This window comes from Bombus impatiens, unplaced genomic scaffold, assembly GCF_000188095.3.
Source record: "Bombus impatiens unplaced genomic scaffold, BIMP_2.2 scf_0263, whole genome shotgun sequence".
NCBI lineage: Eukaryota > Metazoa > Arthropoda > Insecta > Hymenoptera > Apidae > Bombus > Bombus impatiens.
The window spans coordinates 355,191-372,003 of record NT_176682.1 but is presented as its reverse complement, the minus strand read 5'-3'; the positions used below and the strand labels follow the sequence as shown (position 1 = coordinate 372,003).

At 29.6% G+C, this 16,813-nt stretch overlaps 6 protein-coding genes across 9 annotated transcripts; 4 read left to right on the top strand and 2 right to left on the bottom strand.

The window, feature by feature from the left end:
• Positions 1-212: 212 nt before the first annotated feature.
• Positions 213-4,047, bottom strand: LOC100743068 (leucine-rich repeat-containing protein 49). 3 transcript variants are annotated; one of them, XM_012384529.3, is made up of 7 exons: positions 3,927-4,047; positions 3,378-3,544; positions 2,658-3,296; positions 1,305-2,563; positions 873-1,243; positions 537-773; positions 213-446 (listed from the first exon to the last, which is right to left on the bottom strand). In XM_012384529.3, the coding sequence occupies exons 1-7, from the start codon at positions 3,936-3,938 to the stop codon at positions 243-245; spliced, it is 2,889 nt and encodes a 962-aa protein (XP_012239952.1). In that variant the 5' UTR covers positions 3,939-4,047; the 3' UTR covers positions 213-242. The 3 variants fall into 3 exon arrangements, with proteins under 3 accessions (XP_012239952.1, XP_012239951.1, XP_024222721.1); XM_012384528.3 differs by lacking the exon at positions 3,927-4,047 and adding an exon at positions 3,700-3,904; XM_024366953.2 differs by lacking the exons at positions 213-446; positions 3,927-4,047 and adding an exon at positions 3,700-3,908 and having other exon boundaries at positions 670-796.
• Positions 4,048-4,118: 71 nt separating this feature from the next.
• Positions 4,119-5,035, top strand: LOC100741665 (39S ribosomal protein L54, mitochondrial). The gene is made up of 2 exons (XM_003488715.3): positions 4,119-4,397; positions 4,593-5,035. The coding sequence occupies exons 1-2, from the start codon at positions 4,310-4,312 to the stop codon at positions 4,883-4,885; spliced, it is 381 nt and encodes a 126-aa protein (XP_003488763.1). The 5' UTR covers positions 4,119-4,309; the 3' UTR covers positions 4,886-5,035.
• A 584-nt stretch (positions 5,036-5,619) lies between these two features.
• Positions 5,620-8,318, top strand: LOC100742946 (chitotriosidase-1). Its single transcript, XM_003488726.4, has 5 exons — positions 5,620-5,777; positions 6,451-6,514; positions 6,704-7,365; positions 7,460-7,749; positions 7,838-8,318. The coding sequence occupies exons 2-5, from the start codon at positions 6,451-6,453 to the stop codon at positions 8,274-8,276; spliced, it is 1,455 nt and encodes a 484-aa protein (XP_003488774.1). The 5' UTR covers positions 5,620-5,777; the 3' UTR covers positions 8,277-8,318.
• A 290-nt stretch (positions 8,319-8,608) lies between these two features.
• On the top strand, positions 8,609-9,720 carry LOC100742828 (40S ribosomal protein S16). The gene is made up of 5 exons (XM_003488725.4): positions 8,609-8,730; positions 8,828-8,872; positions 8,948-9,079; positions 9,317-9,431; positions 9,516-9,720. Exons 1-5 carry the CDS (start codon positions 8,722-8,724, stop codon positions 9,659-9,661), a joined length of 447 nt encoding a protein of 148 aa, XP_003488773.1. The 5' UTR covers positions 8,609-8,721; the 3' UTR covers positions 9,662-9,720.
• A 242-nt stretch (positions 9,721-9,962) lies between these two features.
• Positions 9,963-13,832, top strand: LOC100742506 (nuclear export mediator factor NEMF homolog). 2 transcript variants are annotated; one of them, XM_003488722.4, is made up of 10 exons: positions 9,963-10,143; positions 10,246-10,417; positions 10,486-10,688; positions 10,767-11,845; positions 11,907-12,087; positions 12,153-12,454; positions 12,556-12,718; positions 12,805-13,102; positions 13,182-13,444; positions 13,519-13,832. In XM_003488722.4, the coding sequence occupies exons 1-10, from the start codon at positions 10,088-10,090 to the stop codon at positions 13,715-13,717; spliced, it is 2,916 nt and encodes a 971-aa protein (XP_003488770.1). In that variant the 5' UTR covers positions 9,963-10,087; the 3' UTR covers positions 13,718-13,832. The 2 variants fall into 2 exon arrangements, with proteins under 2 accessions (XP_003488770.1, XP_033176155.1); XM_033320264.1 differs by lacking the exons at positions 9,963-10,143; positions 10,246-10,417 and having other exon boundaries at positions 10,554-10,688; positions 10,781-11,845.
• Positions 13,833-13,866: 34 nt separating this feature from the next.
• Positions 13,867-16,622, bottom strand: LOC100741542 (serine/threonine-protein kinase VRK1). The gene is made up of 7 exons (XM_003488714.4): positions 16,207-16,622; positions 15,998-16,050; positions 15,849-15,918; positions 15,523-15,719; positions 15,190-15,403; positions 14,420-15,117; positions 13,867-14,350 (listed from the first exon to the last, which is right to left on the bottom strand). The coding sequence occupies exons 1-7, from the start codon at positions 16,361-16,363 to the stop codon at positions 14,222-14,224; spliced, it is 1,518 nt and encodes a 505-aa protein (XP_003488762.1). The 5' UTR covers positions 16,364-16,622; the 3' UTR covers positions 13,867-14,221.
• Between the last annotated feature and the right edge of the window lie 191 nt (positions 16,623-16,813).

Sequence of the window (16,813 nt, the reverse complement as noted above, 5' to 3'; positions counted from 1 at the left end):
AAAAATTTAACCAGGAAAACAAATAAATATAGTATGTCCTAAGATTATATGTATCAAACTAATAGATCTATATGAATACATAAAAACATATTCTGTGAATTCATACAAATTTATATGATCATGTAAGCTTATTTAACAATAATTCTGTATAATTTTATGAAAAGTATTTAAATCAATTTTATCAATCCTGTCTCTCTCTTTTTCATACATTATATACAATAAATTATACACTGATATAATTGTTATTTATCATTTTCGAGTGTTTTACTACAGCGTTTCATATATTCGTCCATCTCAGAAAAATCAAACAAGGTAGTATGAATTATTTCATATAAAATACGTGGCCATTTGTTTTCGAGTAGTTGTAACTTCTGTATTGCATCTACAGTAAGGTTTATTAAATTTAGTAAATGTATTTTTCCTCTGTGTCTCCAAATAAGATCTTCCTGCAGTTAAAAGCAGTTATTTAAAAATTCAAATTGAATTGAATTAAAATTTTTTTTCATCCTAAAAATATTTATTGAATAGTTGATTACCTGTGTTATACTTCCTTTTCTCCATTGCAATGCTTCCTTAGCAACAACGCTTCTTAGAGCTGGATCACTGTTAAGTAAAAATTGTTTGGCAGTAATTTCTCCAGTTTGTCTTTGCAGTTTTTCTAAATGAAGTCTTTGTAATAAAGGTTGTAATAAAGATTCTGGCAGTGAACACATCACAATATCAACAAGACCAGCATATTCTTCATTTGCTAAATCAATTTCTTCATTTGTGACCTATGAAAAAAAAATTGTTAATTCTATTAATATGAATTAGTAATTCTTGGCTTTTAATATTGTTATACAGACTTATAAGAAAAGTTAAGGTATAATTACTTCTTTTCCATTGATAATTTTTAAGCCCCAGTGAGCTAACCGAAATATAGCATAAACTTTCCAATCCTTTGATATAATTGGATTTCCAGTTTCTATATGAATACTTGTTAATCCCTGCACTTCAGCTAATGCATTGAGCTGTCCAAGATAGCTAATATTAGTTTCCTTGAACATAAAATGTTCTAAATTTGGAAATCTATTTTTTATTTTACACAACACTTTGGCTACATCATTAAACTGCACATAATTAAATTTAACTATATTAACGTCTTGAGCTTTTGAAGAGTCCCAAAGTCGATCAATAAAACGCAATGCACCTTGACCATAAATATTCAAACAACGGCCAACTATTTCTATTAAATAATCCCCTCCTATAAAATAATAAAGATATAAGAGTAATAACATAATACAGATATTATAATTGCCTCATACCTTGTTCTCTTTCTTTTAATGTATTTTGTAATGGGATTGGACTTGGTGGTGTAACGGCCTTATACTTAGCTCTAGCAGCTGCTGCTTTATTACTTTTATAACATACTATTTTTTTCCCTTGTGCACTCTTCACCTTGTTCTTGTCTTTTTCTAAGTTTTTATATTTTTGCAATATATTTTTAGTAGTAGATGAGGTACTAAGGTCACTCAATACTGACTTACAACTATCAATGCTATTAGTTTTAGAACTTAAAGAACAATATCCAGAAGAATCAATGCTTGATTTTGATTGACAATCAATTAGACCATGCTGATTATGAAACTGTGCACTTTGAGATATTTTTGTTAGATCTTGTTTCTCATTCATTAACAGCTTAGAAGACTTCAATATTTCATAAGGCTGATCATTTTTTTCATCAGCTATTTCTGATGATGGGGAAACATTAATGGAATCAAATGTTTCATTATTAACAATTTTACTAACATCGCACGATGAAGCATAATTATTGGAGTTTAAGAAATGAGAGTTGAAACAACTTTGCAAATTTTCATGACCTTCTAGAGTCTCTGAATCACTATTTGATGTACTCTCAGTGTCGCTTTCGGTTTTCGTCTTTGTTAGATCTTTTTTTATTTTCTCATCAAATTTATTGTTTATTAAACTATCTACGATAGAATCTAAAATTGGTGGAAGTTTAAATTCTAGTGGATATGCTTTAGTTGTATCTTTTAATCGAAATAAATTATCGCTAGAATTACTTCTTTTCTTTATATTTATTTTTGTTGCTTCTATATTTTCATTTATAGATGTTAAACTCCCAAAACCTTTCGACTTTACTTTTTCTAAGTTCTTAGGTTTTAATATATTGAATTTATTTGATTTCTGAATTTGCATTGTATTAATATTACTATTTCGAATATTGTTTTTATTATTGCTATTATTTGTGGATGATCTGGAATGACATCTAAGAAGTTCCCAACTTATTTTAGCATTTGATATAATTTCCTCTCTTCGAGCATTCATACAAACTTGTGCACTAAGGTTTAAAAAGGTTGAATTACTTTGTTCCTTCGTCGTTCTCCATGCCACAGCAGCTCTTCGGATTTGTTCAGTGATTGGCATAGCTGATAAAAATTGTAAATTTGGTAGATATGATACAAGGAAAGAAACATAATCCCCATTCAATGTTACAGGATTTCCATCAATTGTTATTTCTCTAAGCTGTAACGCTTTAACAAGATTTCCTATATCTTCAATTCTAAAATATTAAATATTCAACATATAATTATCAAGTATATTATTATAACGAGATCATGCATCATATCTTTTATATATGTTTATAAAATGCTTACTTGTAAATATCATTATTGCTTAAATATAATTTTTGCAGTTGTGGTGTTTCATCAAAACCTAATAATTTTTTAATTTTATTACGCCTGAGGTTTAATTCTTTTAATGATGCTAAACCTTGAAAATCATGGTATCCTATTGCTTTAATATTATTTCCAGCTAAATTTAACACTTTTAAGGATACAAGATTATTTAAATCTGAAATTTGTACAATTTGATTGCCATGAAGATCTAAAACTTCCAGTTTAGAAAGTTGCTTTAATCCTTCAATTCTTTTTATTCTATTCTTTCCAATCAATAATACTCTTAAATTCTCTAATATTTCAAAATTACATATTTTTTCAATTTGATTATCATATAGATCAAGAAACACCAATTTTGTTAACTGAGAGAAATTATAGTTTTCAATCTTTGTAAGAAGATTATGTTGAAGAGATAATAAACGTAAACGTGGCTCCCCAATTATGTTTGGAAAAGAGGTAAGTCCTCGTCTATCAAGACATATTCTGTCAGGACTTTTCTCTTTTTCTGCAGATGTTCTTGTTGCCATGACAGTCTTCCCTTCGCTTGTCCATTGTAAAGTAACTGCATTAGAACCATCGATCTTATCATGTTCTATGTTAAATGGAGAATCTGTTGGACTATATGTAAAACTTATATACAAAGCTTTAAACATTTTTAGTACCAAAATCATAAATAATTTTTAATTAAAAAGTAAATACCTGAATAAATTATAACGGCGTTTAAATAACTTTGGTGGTATAGGAGCTCCAGGTAAAATAGGTAAAGCAGGAGCAATTGTCAAAAAATTATTGTTTTCTTGATTTTCTGTATGACTAACTATTGGTTCTCCTTTAATTCCTTTTATAGCAAAACCTACTGTTTTTGACTAAAACATTAAATAACATTATTTCAATTATCCTATAATATAAATCAAAAGAGATACGATAGTATAAGAAAATTAATGTAAAAATAAAAGTATGAATTAAAAATTCTTCTTTATGAGATATGCAATATGCTATATCATTTTACGATAAAACCTACCCGCGTTACTCTATCGCTGCTTACTGGCATTACATAACCGAAACATAAAGGATTGAGTTAGTATATTGTTCCTCAGGATCATAAAATTAATTTTAATCATTTAAAAGAATATTGATATGATCATAGTCTACAGTTAGTTACTAAGGATTTTTTATTAAATCATGATAAAACTATGTCTAACATAAGCCTAACGATTATTGTTTGTCATTGCGCATTTGATTTATTACCGTTGTCAACATTTAAAAGTTCCGCGTAATGAAATAACTATAGCAAAGAATAACTATCATAGATGTAACTGCATTAGTTGCGGCCATGACGATCGTATAAACAGGTCTTGACACTCGCTAGGGGAAACCATCCGAAAATTGAGTTGTGTCTAATCGTGAAAAATCAACATGGAAGATAACGAAGTTCTCGTTCTTGTGAGACAGACAGAGATGAATAGAGTATTTCTGTCTCCGTCTAAGATATTAATAATATGTCACGCACGCACAGAACGTGAACTTCCTTGTATTCCATGTTGATTTTCATGATTCAATTTTCGAACGATTTCTTCAATGCTTTGGGCATATGACTGTCGACACTCGTTTATATCATCGTGGTTAATATCATGTCTCTCCTATCTATTTTGCGATTACCGAGAATTACAGAAAATATTATTGCAATACAATATACGATACAGGTGAAGAATTATGCAGGTAAAAATACATTTTAGTAAAATCATTATGTATAAGTTTAACTTCCTATGTTCATATCAAAAGTAGAGGTTATGTCGCACATGTTATGTTTAATTTACAAAGATTGTTACTTCCTATTATAAAATTTGTTTTTTTAAATACTTATATATTCATTTTTGTCAAATGATTTCATAAATACATTGTTTTATTTTTTAGTTGCTGATAAAAGGGAATTAAAGAAGATAAAAGGATTTAAACAAAAAGTAGACTTACCAGTTGAAGAAGATGTCAATAAATTATTGAATTATGTATGTGGATCAAACATTTATAAAGAAGGAGAAGATATAAAATTAAAGCCAGATTCTGAATATCCTGAATGGTTGTGGCAAATCAGAACTGAACCATTGAAATTATCAGATTTAGACCCAAATACAAAACAGTATTGGAGGTATATACGTAAAATGACACAGATAAGAAACAATAAAATCATAAAAAAAAAACGATTCTAAAAATTTTATAAATTTCAAATCTATAATAATATTTCATTTTGTCTTCTTCATTTCCATTACAATAATTTAGTAGCAGATAATTTTATTAAAATATTGTTAGAATCTTATGAAATGTATGTATATATATAAATAAAACTGTATTTATAAAAATTATGTGAGTTTTGAACTATACTCTTATAAATCTTATAATATCATGTTTAAGATTATGTTCATAAGTATGTAAATAATATAAACTTCCTATATAACACAGTAAAATGATAAATGGTACATGTTTACACTTTTTATCAGATATTTTTGCGCGCGAAATTTGTTGGCAAAGTATCATCCGACAGTAAAATCAACTTTCATAATATTTAATTTAGAACAGTCACGGATTCGCGAATTCTTCGGAAACAACTGATAAGTAATGCAACGTGAGGAAATACTGAGACACCGTGTTCAAACTAATTGATTTCCATAATATTACATACAATACTTGCAAATGTAATATTTACAATTTTCGCATCTTTGACACCACGTTATCGTTGATTTAGACATTAGTGAATACATTTGCGCTAACTTCATCATAATGTTTCCTTCGTACAAAGGAACTGTCATATTTAACATAGTAAGCGTCTGGTGGAGTGGTGGAGGATATGCAACGATATAAGGGAAAAAGACAAACAGCGATAATGATCAATTCCGATTACGCGTCCAGATTGCGATTGAAGTTTCTATGGTAGGTATATAAAGGTCTGAGTTAAGGAAATCTAAGAAACAATTATTACTCGATATCTGTAGACGATAAATAAATTTGGAATACTTCTTAAGTTAAGAGGCGACAAGTTGCCTTATAATCTTATAACATATCAATACTGGTTGAAACAAGTGGAACTTTTCAATTTTCGGACAGGTAATATTTCTTCTATCTTGATCTAACTTTATTTTGTGTTTAATGTTTATATAATGTTGTATCTGACACAGATAAAATTTTCATTTACTATGGAATTTTGAAATTTTTTCATAAAATATATACTTAAAAATTTTTTATTCTCATTTAACAATATTGTCTATTCTTATTACTTTTCACAGAGCTATTCATTTTATTTTCTTTAGCTTTATTTTCTTTAGCTTTATTTTATTTCACTTTTATGTTAAAGAAGCAATAACGCAACTTATCGTAATTTGTCTTACATATGCGTCTGTATCAATTTTTAAATTAAAGAAATATTCGGAATATGTATAAACGAGACGCTTGACATTATAATTATTCAAACTCCATTTTAAAGAATTTCTTTCACGTATTTTATTTTCTTAATTATAATTAATGGAATGATATCTATGGCCTTATTAAAATCGATAATCATTTAAACAAAAAATTAAAGATCGATATAAAAACGATTGAAGGATTTTAATTTATATGAAAGGAAAAATATGAAAACTTTATAATCATAGTGAGAATTTTTAATATCCATTTTGTCAGAATACGACATGTCACACTAAGTTCTTCGTTCTTTGTATATATCTCCATTGGTGAAATTTCAATTATTAATTGAACTATACTTAAAAAAATTGTTTATTTTCAGATGTCGAAGGTACTATTTCTAATTGCCTTTATAGTGTACGCTACTGCGATCATCGAGGCTGATAGTAAGTATCAAATACACGATTACTGATAAATAAATGGCAAATAATCAATACATTTATTATTTTTGAAGTTCCTTATCAGTATTTAATCAGTTCATTAATTTCGTAATACCGGATATATTCTGTTCTTCTATGTAATTGCCATATCAAACAACTTAAGTTGCAATATCGTAATCCGTTTTTAATATTCAGAGAAGATAGTTTGTTACTATGGTAGCTGGGCAGCTTATCGTAATGGACGTGGACAATTCGAATCGACCGACATAGATCCAAATCTATGTACTCATATAATCTATACCTTCGTTGGTATTTCTGAGGATGGTAACGTTAGAATATTAGATAGCTGGCTAGATCTGCCAAACGGCCGAGATGGTTATGGAAAATTCACCAGACTTCGTCAATTAAACCCAAAAATTAAGGCTTTGATAGCAATAGGTGGTTGGAACGAAGGTTCCACGAAATATTCTAATGTTGTAGCGAATCCTAACGTACGTGCACGATTCGTTCAGAACGTGATAAAGTTTTTGAAAACGTATGATTTCGACGGTTTCGACTTCGATTGGGAATATCCGAACCAGCGTGGCGGGAAACTGGCCGACAAAGAAAACTATATTGCAATGTTGAAAGAATTAAGAGAAGAATTCGATAAACATGGTTACATTCTCAGTGTGGCGGTCGCTGCTGCCGAAGTCTCGGCTTCTAAATCTTATATTATTTCGCAAGTTTCACAATATCCTCACATTATTAATTTAATGGCATACGACTTGAATGGATCGTGGAACAATTTCGCAGCGATTAACGCTCCTCTATATCCTTCCTCTAAGGAATCAGGAGAGCAAGCTAAGCTCAACGTGGTAAAATCGCATTCTCAGTTATCTTTAACTTTTATTGAAGTTGATAACAAAATATTCGATATATTGATTCTGAAATGAAACATTTACGTTTTAGAATTCGTCTGTTCAATATTGGCTTGAACAAGGTGCACCAGCTGACAAGCTCATTCTTGGTGTTCCCGCTTACGGTAGATCCTTTACCTTGTCGAATTCCGCGTATAATACGATAGGTTCTCCAACCATTGGTCCTGGAAAGGCTGGTCCTTATACGCGAGAAGGTGGCATGCTTGGTTACAACGAAATCTGCGAGTATATTAAGCAGGGATGGACCGTAAAACGCGAGCCTGAACAACGTGTGCCTTATGCTTTCAAAGACAACCAATGGGTTGGATACGACGACGTCATGTAAGTATTCGCTTTATGAAAACATAGAAAGAAAGATAAAAAATATAGAAATAAGGATGTATAGAAAATAATATATCTATGTTCCTAGATCTCTTGAAGAGAAGGCCAAGTACGTCATGTCCAAAGGACTTGGAGGTATAATGATGTGGAGCGTCGAAACGGATGACTTTCATGGCATATGTGGTGATAAATATCCGCTTCTGCGCAGCATAAACAGGGTACTGAAAGGATATGTTCCGCCTCCTTCTCCGACTTCTACTCCTACAAAATTGCCTACACCTGATCCATCGACTGTAACAAGACCATTACCGACATCATCAACTACAGCACTGCCATCATCAACACCGTCTGACTCTGTATGCACACAGGAAGGTTTTGTTCGAGATCCAAAAGATTGTTCAATATTTTACTATTGTCAAAAAGCATACAACAAATATGTTATTAGTAGATTCCGCTGCCCCACTGATCTTGTATTTGATACATCGTTTAATGGTTGCAATTATAGATATAATGTACCTGATTGTTAGATCGATACGAATCGACCAAACGAGATGTATTTTGTAACAGAACGTAATATTTTGTATACATTTCTACACATGCTGTACTGAATTATTTAGAAAAATGTTATTGTTCTTATATAAAATTAAACTAATGTCCAATCAATATTAAATCAATATAAAATCTAATCAATACAATTGTATTAATTTCCATTATTTTATCTTATTATTATTCCATTATCTTTCCATTATCAGAATTACATAAATGTAATCCTTTTTTTCCCTTTTTTCTATACTAACTTGATAATAAATATAAAACTTGTTTAATTACTAATCGATCTCGAATCCTTTTTGAATTGTGCTTATAAACGGAAGTCATTTGAAGCTTGAATTTGATTAGTGTAGTTCGTACCGAAAACATCGAGGCCGTTCAACAAACACCGTCCAACTTCCTTTCCACGACGAACTTTGCAACATGCAAAAGGTAGGTTTTTCCTATTCCAAATTCTATGAATTTTTCGTTCTGTATATGAGATAAATATTCAATTCGATTTCAAGCTGACATTTAATTTTATTTTTAGAAACAGAAAGAACCCATACAATCAGTCCAAGTCTTCGGACGCAAAGTAAGTGTTGAGTACCAAAAAACGAGTAGGGTTATGTTTGCGCGTGTTCTTCTAAATGTACACGTTTATTTACAGAAAAGCGCAACCGCGGTCGCTTACTGCAAACGAGGCCGTGGAAATCTCCGAGTAAATGGACGTCCCCTGGAATTGGTTGAACCTCGAGTATTGCAGTATAAATTACAAGAACCTATTTTGTTACTCGGCAAAGTAAGTATTCGATAATATGTCAATTCCATTGAATTCTAAAAATATCTATCTACGTTCGTTTAAATGACAGAAAAATAACTTTCAAAATTTTCTTTATATTTTCCTGTGATGCTTTCTTATTCCGAAAATGACTGTTTATGATTATGAAAATCATAATACTGATGTGGTGCCTCATATTGACTATGTTGAGGACGTCTTTATTTTAGTAATATTATATTTATTGGATTTCTTGTATAGGAAAAGTTCTCTGGAGTTGATATTAGAGTAAGAGTAAATGGTGGTGGTCATGTAGCACAAATTTATGCTATTCGCCAAGCTATTTCTAAGGCTCTTGTGGCATATTATCAAAAGTGTAAGTATTGATGAAAGATTTAACATTAGATGCATATAAGCATATTGCAAATACATTTTATTGATGTGAAATATTTTTTTGTAGATGTCGATGAAGCAAGTAAAAAGGAAGTAAAAGATATCCTTATTCAGTATGACCGTACACTTTTAGTTGCCGATCCAAGGCGGTGTGAACCAAAGAAATTTGGTGGTCCAGGTGCAAGAGCACGATACCAGAAATCTTATCGTTAACACCTGCAAATTTCATATTATACTTTATTCATATAATTGAATAAAAAATGTAAAAAAAATTCCTTGCATTCCTTTATGTACCTATAATTTTTTGTTGTTAAATATAGCATTTCATTATGATAAAAATTTTATTTGTATAGATATATACATTAGATATAGTATACATACGTATGTTTTAAGACTACTTTTGCTTCATATTTACTGCAAGTATATTTGTAAAAGATAAATATTGCAAAAATGTGAGTTTGCACGTGTACACATATATATATACATATAAGTATATGGTAGCTGTGTGGTAGATATGTGTGTGTGTGTGTGTGTGTGTGTGTAGTGATGCGTGATACGTATGCAACGTGAGAGTTAAGTGTCAGATGAAAATAAGTTCTGTCAGTAATTTAATTAAAAAGGAATAATATATGTATAAAAATGAAAACGAGATTTAATTCCTATGACATTGCTTGTACGATATGTGAGCTGCAAAAGTAAGTAAATGTAAAAATGTTGTTTTTCGTGCATAAAGGTTAGAAGATGAAGTATGTAAGATAAGTGTTTTTAAATAATTTCATGTCAATTTTAACGTTTAGGTTTATTGGTATGCGCGTAAATCAAATCTACGATATTGATCATCGAACATATCTCATACGTCTTCAACGAAGTGAAGAAAAATGTGTCCTTTTATTAGAATCTGGTAATAGAATTCATACAACGGCATTTGAATGGCCTAAAAATGTAGCACCATCAGGATTTTCGATGAAGGTACATTATATTATAAGATCTGGACGATTAGTTTAGACAAACATTTATTTGTCATGTTTTTTTTGTAGATGCGTAAACACCTTAAGAATAAAAGACTTGAAAGTCTCACTCAAATAGGAGTAGATCGAATGATCGATTTGCAATTTGGAAGTGGTGAAGCAGCATATCATGTAATTTTAGAATTATATGATCGTGGGAACATAGTGTTGACAGATCATGAAATGACTATTTTAAATATTTTGAGGCCTCATACAGAAGGAGATAAGATCAGGTAAGTTATAATGCAAGTTAAACATTAAGTAAAATTATTGTGTAATTATGAGAGATTAAAAAAGTATGTAATGATTAGATTTGCTGTTAAAGAGAAATATCCTATGGACCGTGCTCATCAGAATACAATGCCACCAATAGAAAATATACAACAACATCTACAGAGTGCTAAAGCAGGAGAAAGTTTGAAAAAATTACTAAATCCTCTTGTAGAATTTGGTGCTAGTGTAATTGATCATGTTTTATTAAAACATGGATTTACGCTGGGTTGTAAAATTGGCAAAGATTTTAATGTTGCAGAACATATGCCAAAATTAATTCTGGCATTAGAATATGCAAATGAAATGATGGATTTTGCTAGAAAAAATGTTTCAAAAGGTTACATTATCCAAAAAAAAGAATCAAAACCAACTGCAGATGGCAAAGAAGACTTCATATATACCAATATTGAATTTCATCCATTTTTATTTGAACAATATACAAATTATCCATACAAGGAATTTGATTCTTTTGATGTTGCAGTAGATGAATATTTTTCCACAATGGAAGGTCAAAAGTTGGACTTGAAAGCTTTGCAACAAGAACGAGATGCCCTTAAAAAATTAGAAAATGTAAAAAAGGATCATGATCAAAGATTAATAAATTTAGAGAAAACTCAAGAATTAGATAAACAAAAAGCTGAACTAATTTCTAGAAATCAAACTTTGGTGGACAATGCTATATTAGCCATACAAAGTGCCCTTGCCAATCAAATGGCTTGGCCTGATATAAAAGTGCTGTTAAAAGAAGCAGAGAGCAGAGGAGATCCAGTTGCATCTGCAATTAAACAACTAAAATTAGAAACAAATCATATTTCTTTACTATTACATGATCCTTATGAAGATAGTGATGAAGAATCAGAATTAAAACCTATGTTAATTGACATTGATTTAGCACATACAGCCTTTGGAAATGCTACAAAGTATTATAATCAAAAGAGATCGGCAGCTAAAAAGCAACAAAAAACAATAGAATCGCAAGATAAGGCCCTAAAATCGGCAGAAAAGAAGACAAAACAAACGCTAAAAGAAGTCCAAACTATTCACAGTATTAACAAACTAAGGAAAATATATTGGTTTGAAAAATTTTATTGGTTTATTAGTTCTGAGAATTATCTTGGTAAGTCGATAAAAAACATATAATATTTATGGTAAAAGCCAATAATTTTGTGACTTTGTAGTTATTGGTGGAAGGGATCAACAGCAAAATGAATTGATAGTAAAGAGATACCTTAAGTCTGGAGATATATATGTTCACGCGGATTTAACTGGTGCTAGTTCTGTAGTTATTAAAAATCCTGGTAGTGACTCAGTGCCTCCAAAAACTTTAGCTGAAGCGGGCACAATGGCTGTTGCTTACAGGTACATAAATGCTTATATCTTACTAATATGTCTTTATTATAAAAACATTATAATTTTTATATTAGTATTGCATGGGATGCTAAAGTAGTAGCAGGGGCATGGTGGGTCAATAATGATCAAGTATCTAAAACGGCTCCAACTGGTGAATATCTTACTACTGGATCCTTTATGATTCGTGGAAAAAAGAATTACTTACCACCTTGTCAATTAGTGATGGGGTTAGGATTCTTATTTCGTTTAGAAGAAAGTTCAATTGAAAGACATAAAGATGAAAGAAGAGTCAGAATTATTGATGATGAAAGTGAACACACAGATTCTCTTATTGAAGAAGATAGAGAAATCGAATTAATAGGGGATTCCGAAGAAGGTAAAATGTTATGTTATATAAATGTATAAATGATATGTAAATGCATAAAAAGATAAATTTCATTATTATTAATTCATATTGTATACCTTTATATTAAATAGATGAGCAGTCTGAAAATAAGAATAATTTAAATCCTATTCAAGAGGAATCTAAAGTAGATATAATTATGGAAGAAAATAATGTTAATCAAGATGTTAGTGATGAAGAAAATAATCTAGTTCAATTTCCCGATACACAAATTAGAATTGACGTTTCTGGTTCAAAGTAAATTCTATGATTTATTCATCGTAATTTTTTATGTTTAAAAATTATGTTACTTATATAATTAATTATTGAAATAACATTTATAGGGTGAAATTACATGTTGACAATAATCAGTTAACAGTGATGCCACAAAAGGATTTAGATGTAATTTATTTAGGTGATGATAAGCCCGTAATAATAAATGCTGTGAATATGCAAAAGAGTTCTGAAATAAAACAGAAGCTTCCTCTTAAAAAAGACAATAAAGAAAAGATTGAGATAGAACCTAAAAAAAACGATCAGGTTGTTTTAAAACGAGGACAAAAAGGCAGGTTAAAAAAAATGAAAGAAAAATATAAAGATCAAGATGAAGAAGATAGAAGATTATCTATGCAAGTTCTTCAAGTAAATATTATCTCTTAGTAATTAATGACATTTATGCTACAAAAAAGAACTTCTCACGTAATAATGTAATGATTCTTAGTCAGCAGGTGCTGCAAAAGAAAATAAAAGAAAAAATAAAAATAAAGATCCATCTGGACCAAAGCAACAAACAAAGAAGAAGGGTATGGCGAAACCAGTTGCACCACAAAATATTCAAATTGTAGAAAACATTGAAGAAGAAGATCCAGGTCCTGGACCCGAAGTAGATATGTTAGATCAGTTAACAGGAAAACCTGTTTCAGAAGATGAATTGTTATTTGCTGTGCCCGTTATAGCACCCTATAACACTGTATTAAATTATAAGTAAGCTAAACAGGTTTATTTTTATATAACATTACATTAAAATTTTTATTTACTATATATTTACAATATTTTAGATTTAAGGTAAAGCTAACACCAGGTACAGGTAAGAGAGGAAAAGCAGCTAAGACTGCTATGACAGTTTTTATGAAAGATAAAGAAATCACTTCAAGAGAAAAAGACTTACTAAAGGCTGTAAGAGAGGAAACAATAGCTAGAAATATTCCCGGAAAAGTCAAGATAAGTGCACCGCAGATACAGAAGCTTAAAAAATAAGTGACCAAGTACAATTTGTAAACATTGTTAATAAACAAACATGTATTTGTATATGTATATATAAAGTGATTTACTTGTACAGAAGTTATATATCGATAAATCTTTTTAACTAATACTTTGTTTGTTTAAGACTTGAATATTATGCCATCATTTTAAACGACTTACATAATGTACTTTATTCTTGCATAAATATAAAAGATCAATTCTGGTTAACAATCAGCACAGAATTACATAAATTACTAATTCTACAATTATATTTTGTACAATTCCTTATTGTATTTATCAAAATATATTGATTTCTTCAAGCAATGCAAATTAGTACGATATGATTATAAAATATGAAATGCACTTGCAAATGGTACACTTCTTTTGCACAATCAAAATATCAATAGTTTTATAAATTTCGCTATAAATACAATAATATACAAAACTCATCCAAATAAGATTTCTAATGCGTATAAACGCATTTGAAACATACACATTTATTTCACATTTATATTGAAATTATGTACTAAACATATCCTCATCAGAAACACTTTCATCCATTAGTACATTTTTTCGTCGACTTCTTGTATTTTTAAGTGATACGCTTGGAACATTGATGGGCCGTGATTTAGTACCTTTTGATGTGATCTACATAAATAATATATAAAGTAATACATGTACATATATGCTATTAAATTTAAAAGGTGCACATATTACCTCTGGTTCAGAATCCGATTCTATGATACGATTTCTATTAATTCTTTCCTTGCTTTTAACTGAAGTCTTTTTGACTGGATTTTTTTTAACTGGGCTCTTCTCATTATATGTACTTACAGAACTGGGGATCTTTTTTGCTTTTTTAATTATTTTTATATCATATTCTTCATCAGAATCAATCTCATCCAATACTAGTTTAATATCCTTTAAACCACCACGTTTTTTGTCTATTACAATTCCTACAGTACTATCATCAAGATTTTTCATAGGACTCGAATTTTTTATTGATTGTATACGAGGACTTCTCCTATTTTTCTCGACAGTTCTTTTCACTTTTTGTGGAGTAGATTTTGGAATTACTTCATTCTGAGAATTAACATCACTGTTAAATTCCAGTTTTCCATCTGGTTTATGTGATAATTGTTTTAATCCTTCGGTCAATATTTTTTTAAACTTTTCATAATCTGGTGTTTCATTAAACTTAATACTTGCTAATAAAGTCATGTACTTATATATAGTATTTGGAACTGATTTATGGAAAGACTTATCTAAAAATTCTGAAATATTATCAAAAGCTCTTTCTTTCTGTTTTTGTACTGTAACTGAGTCTGATAAATCTTTCTCCCATAAGAGTGAACCGCATAACCACTGAATCATATTGTAACCCAAAATTTCGAAATCACCGCGCATTGTTGGTACTAAAATATGTAAAAATATGTATCTTATTAAAATTATATTATTTGGTACATTAAATTTCATAGAATGATTACCTCCCATATGAGCATCTCTACTGGTGTATTCAATGGTTCCATTATGTGCTTTTTTTGGGTCTAGTTTATATTCATTTTTTGTAGTATAATGAGAAGCCAATCCAAAATCTACTAGATAAACTCGATTTTGAGATTTTAAGTCTAATAGTAAATTAGCTCCTTTTATATCTGCATGTACATATGTTTTATAATGAATATATTCTAATACATTTACCTAAAAAATGTTTAGATATAATATGAAATGTAATAATTCATTTTTAAAAAATAATAGTTATAATGCTTAAATTGATTTATAAACTAATGAATTAAGCTGTTTTTTGGATTGCCTCTTACTATTTGTAAAGCTATTTTGTATACTGTGTGTTCTGGAAATCTTCTATTATTTGCTTCAAACAGTTTCCATAAATCTGTGCCATACCGATCCATTATTATAAATCGATATTTTATGTTTTTATATTCATGACTTCCAGAACCAATATATTGTGGCATACCAAGAGTTGTAAGTTTCTTTTTCTGTTTCCAACTATTAACTAAAATCAATCATATAATACTCTTTCCTTCTTTATACTAATTTATCATAAAATGTAAAGTAAAATGAAAGAAGTGAATCTAGATATCAAAGTAATTCATATTAAAATATTAAAATTTGAACAACTTACTCTCATCTGATTTAGCATTTCTCATATAAAAATGCATTTCTACAAACAATGGTCCATTTCCATGTGGTTCCTAAAATTTTGAAAATGTAAAGGATTTCACATGGAACAAATCATCAAATGATACATAGTTAGAAGCCATTAATACTTACAATTTTAATTACATTAGTATATTCTTTTGGAATTTTCCCATTATAAGGTGCAGCTGTAATTGTTATTAAAAATTAAATGATTATCCTTTCTGTATATATTTTCTATTAATACACGATAAATTATAAAATATAGGAGGGAGTATAAAGAATGTACTTATTATAAAGAGCATAAGAGTAGTAATAGATCAATGTTAAATATGAATATATACCAGAATAAATTTCACCAAAACCTCCGATACCGATCGACTTGCCAAGAATCCATTGCTTTTTTGCCATATCTGTTAATATCTCACCGACAGATATCGGATCTGGCAATTTATATGCTCCTTTTTTCTTATGTGCTCTTTTTATCACTTTTTCAGTCATTATAAGGTTATCAAAAAAGTACTGTTACAATATGTATAGAATTGCGTAGTGTTTACGAAGGAAAAGATACACGATTAACAATAATTTTAAGTACTATATAATAATATTTAAACAAATTGACGAATTTTTACTTAAATAAATATTTTGCACACTATACATCGAGCAACGACTGTTGTTCGTTCACAATTGCAGAGCTCTTGAGCTGCTGCAAATACAAAAAATTTTATGGCGGGAATTGTACGTCTTCAGTGCAACCGTTTCAAGATGACGGAAGTTCCTATGCACACAAAAATATTATTAAAAAATCCATTGATTGTGATGTATATAATAAATTTAAATTCATTATTTTTTCTAACCATAGTAAAATTTGCTGTTAGTCATTAAGTACATCTAGTTTATATTATACAACGTTAGTTAGTAAAAAAGAATTATCGTTGGCGGTTCTGATTA

What these genes read in the sequence shown, in the direction of transcription:
- LOC100742828 (XM_003488725.4), top strand. An exon ending in CTATTTTGTTACTCGGCAAA is followed by an intron (nt 9,080 to 9,316) that starts GTAAGTATTCGA and finishes TTTCTTGTATAG; the next exon opens with GAAAAGTTCTCTGGAGTTGA. An exon ending in TGTGGCATATTATCAAAAGT is followed by an intron (nt 9,432 to 9,515) that starts GTAAGTATTGAT and finishes ATTTTTTTGTAG; the next exon opens with ATGTCGATGAAGCAAGTAAA.
- LOC100741542 (XM_003488714.4), bottom strand. Translation starts at nt 16,363, where the DNA reads ATGACTGAAAAAGTGATAAAAAGAGCACATAAGAAAAAAGGAGCATAT. An exon ending in ACAAAATAGCTTTACAAATA is followed by an intron (nt 15,404 to 15,522) that starts GTAAGAGGCAAT and finishes AACATTTTTTAG; the next exon opens with GTAAATGTATTAGAATATAT. An exon ending in AATCGGATTCTGAACCAGAG is followed by an intron (nt 14,351 to 14,419) that starts GTAATATGTGCA and finishes TTATTTATGTAG; the next exon opens with ATCACATCAAAAGGTACTAA.
- LOC100741665 (XM_003488715.3), top strand. Translation starts at nt 4,310, where the DNA reads ATGTCTCTCCTATCTATTTTGCGATTACCGAGAATTACAGAAAATATT. An exon ending in ACAGGTGAAGAATTATGCAG is followed by an intron (nt 4,398 to 4,592) that starts GTAAAAATACAT and finishes TTTATTTTTTAG; the next exon opens with TTGCTGATAAAAGGGAATTA.
- LOC100742506 (XM_003488722.4), top strand. Translation starts at nt 10,088, where the DNA reads ATGAAAACGAGATTTAATTCCTATGACATTGCTTGTACGATATGTGAG. An exon ending in ACGATATGTGAGCTGCAAAA is followed by an intron (nt 10,144 to 10,245) that starts GTAAGTAAATGT and finishes TTTAACGTTTAG; the next exon opens with GTTTATTGGTATGCGCGTAA. An exon ending in CATCAGGATTTTCGATGAAG is followed by an intron (nt 10,418 to 10,485) that starts GTACATTATATT and finishes TTTTTTTTGTAG; the next exon opens with ATGCGTAAACACCTTAAGAA.
- LOC100743068 (XM_012384528.3), bottom strand. Translation starts at nt 3,729, where the DNA reads ATGCCAGTAAGCAGCGATAGAGTAACGCGG. An exon ending in ATTAAAAGAAAGAGAACAAG is followed by an intron (nt 1,244 to 1,304) that starts GTATGAGGCAAT and finishes ATTATTTTATAG; the next exon opens with GAGGGGATTATTTAATAGAA. An exon ending in AAATTATCAATGGAAAAGAA is followed by an intron (nt 774 to 872) that starts GTAATTATACCT and finishes TTTTTTTCATAG; the next exon opens with GTCACAAATGAAGAAATTGA.
- LOC100742946 (XM_003488726.4), top strand. Translation starts at nt 6,451, where the DNA reads ATGTCGAAGGTACTATTTCTAATTGCCTTTATAGTGTACGCTACTGCG. An exon ending in TGCGATCATCGAGGCTGATA is followed by an intron (nt 6,515 to 6,703) that starts GTAAGTATCAAA and finishes TTTAATATTCAG; the next exon opens with AGAAGATAGTTTGTTACTAT. An exon ending in GTTGGATACGACGACGTCAT is followed by an intron (nt 7,750 to 7,837) that starts GTAAGTATTCGC and finishes CTATGTTCCTAG; the next exon opens with ATCTCTTGAAGAGAAGGCCA.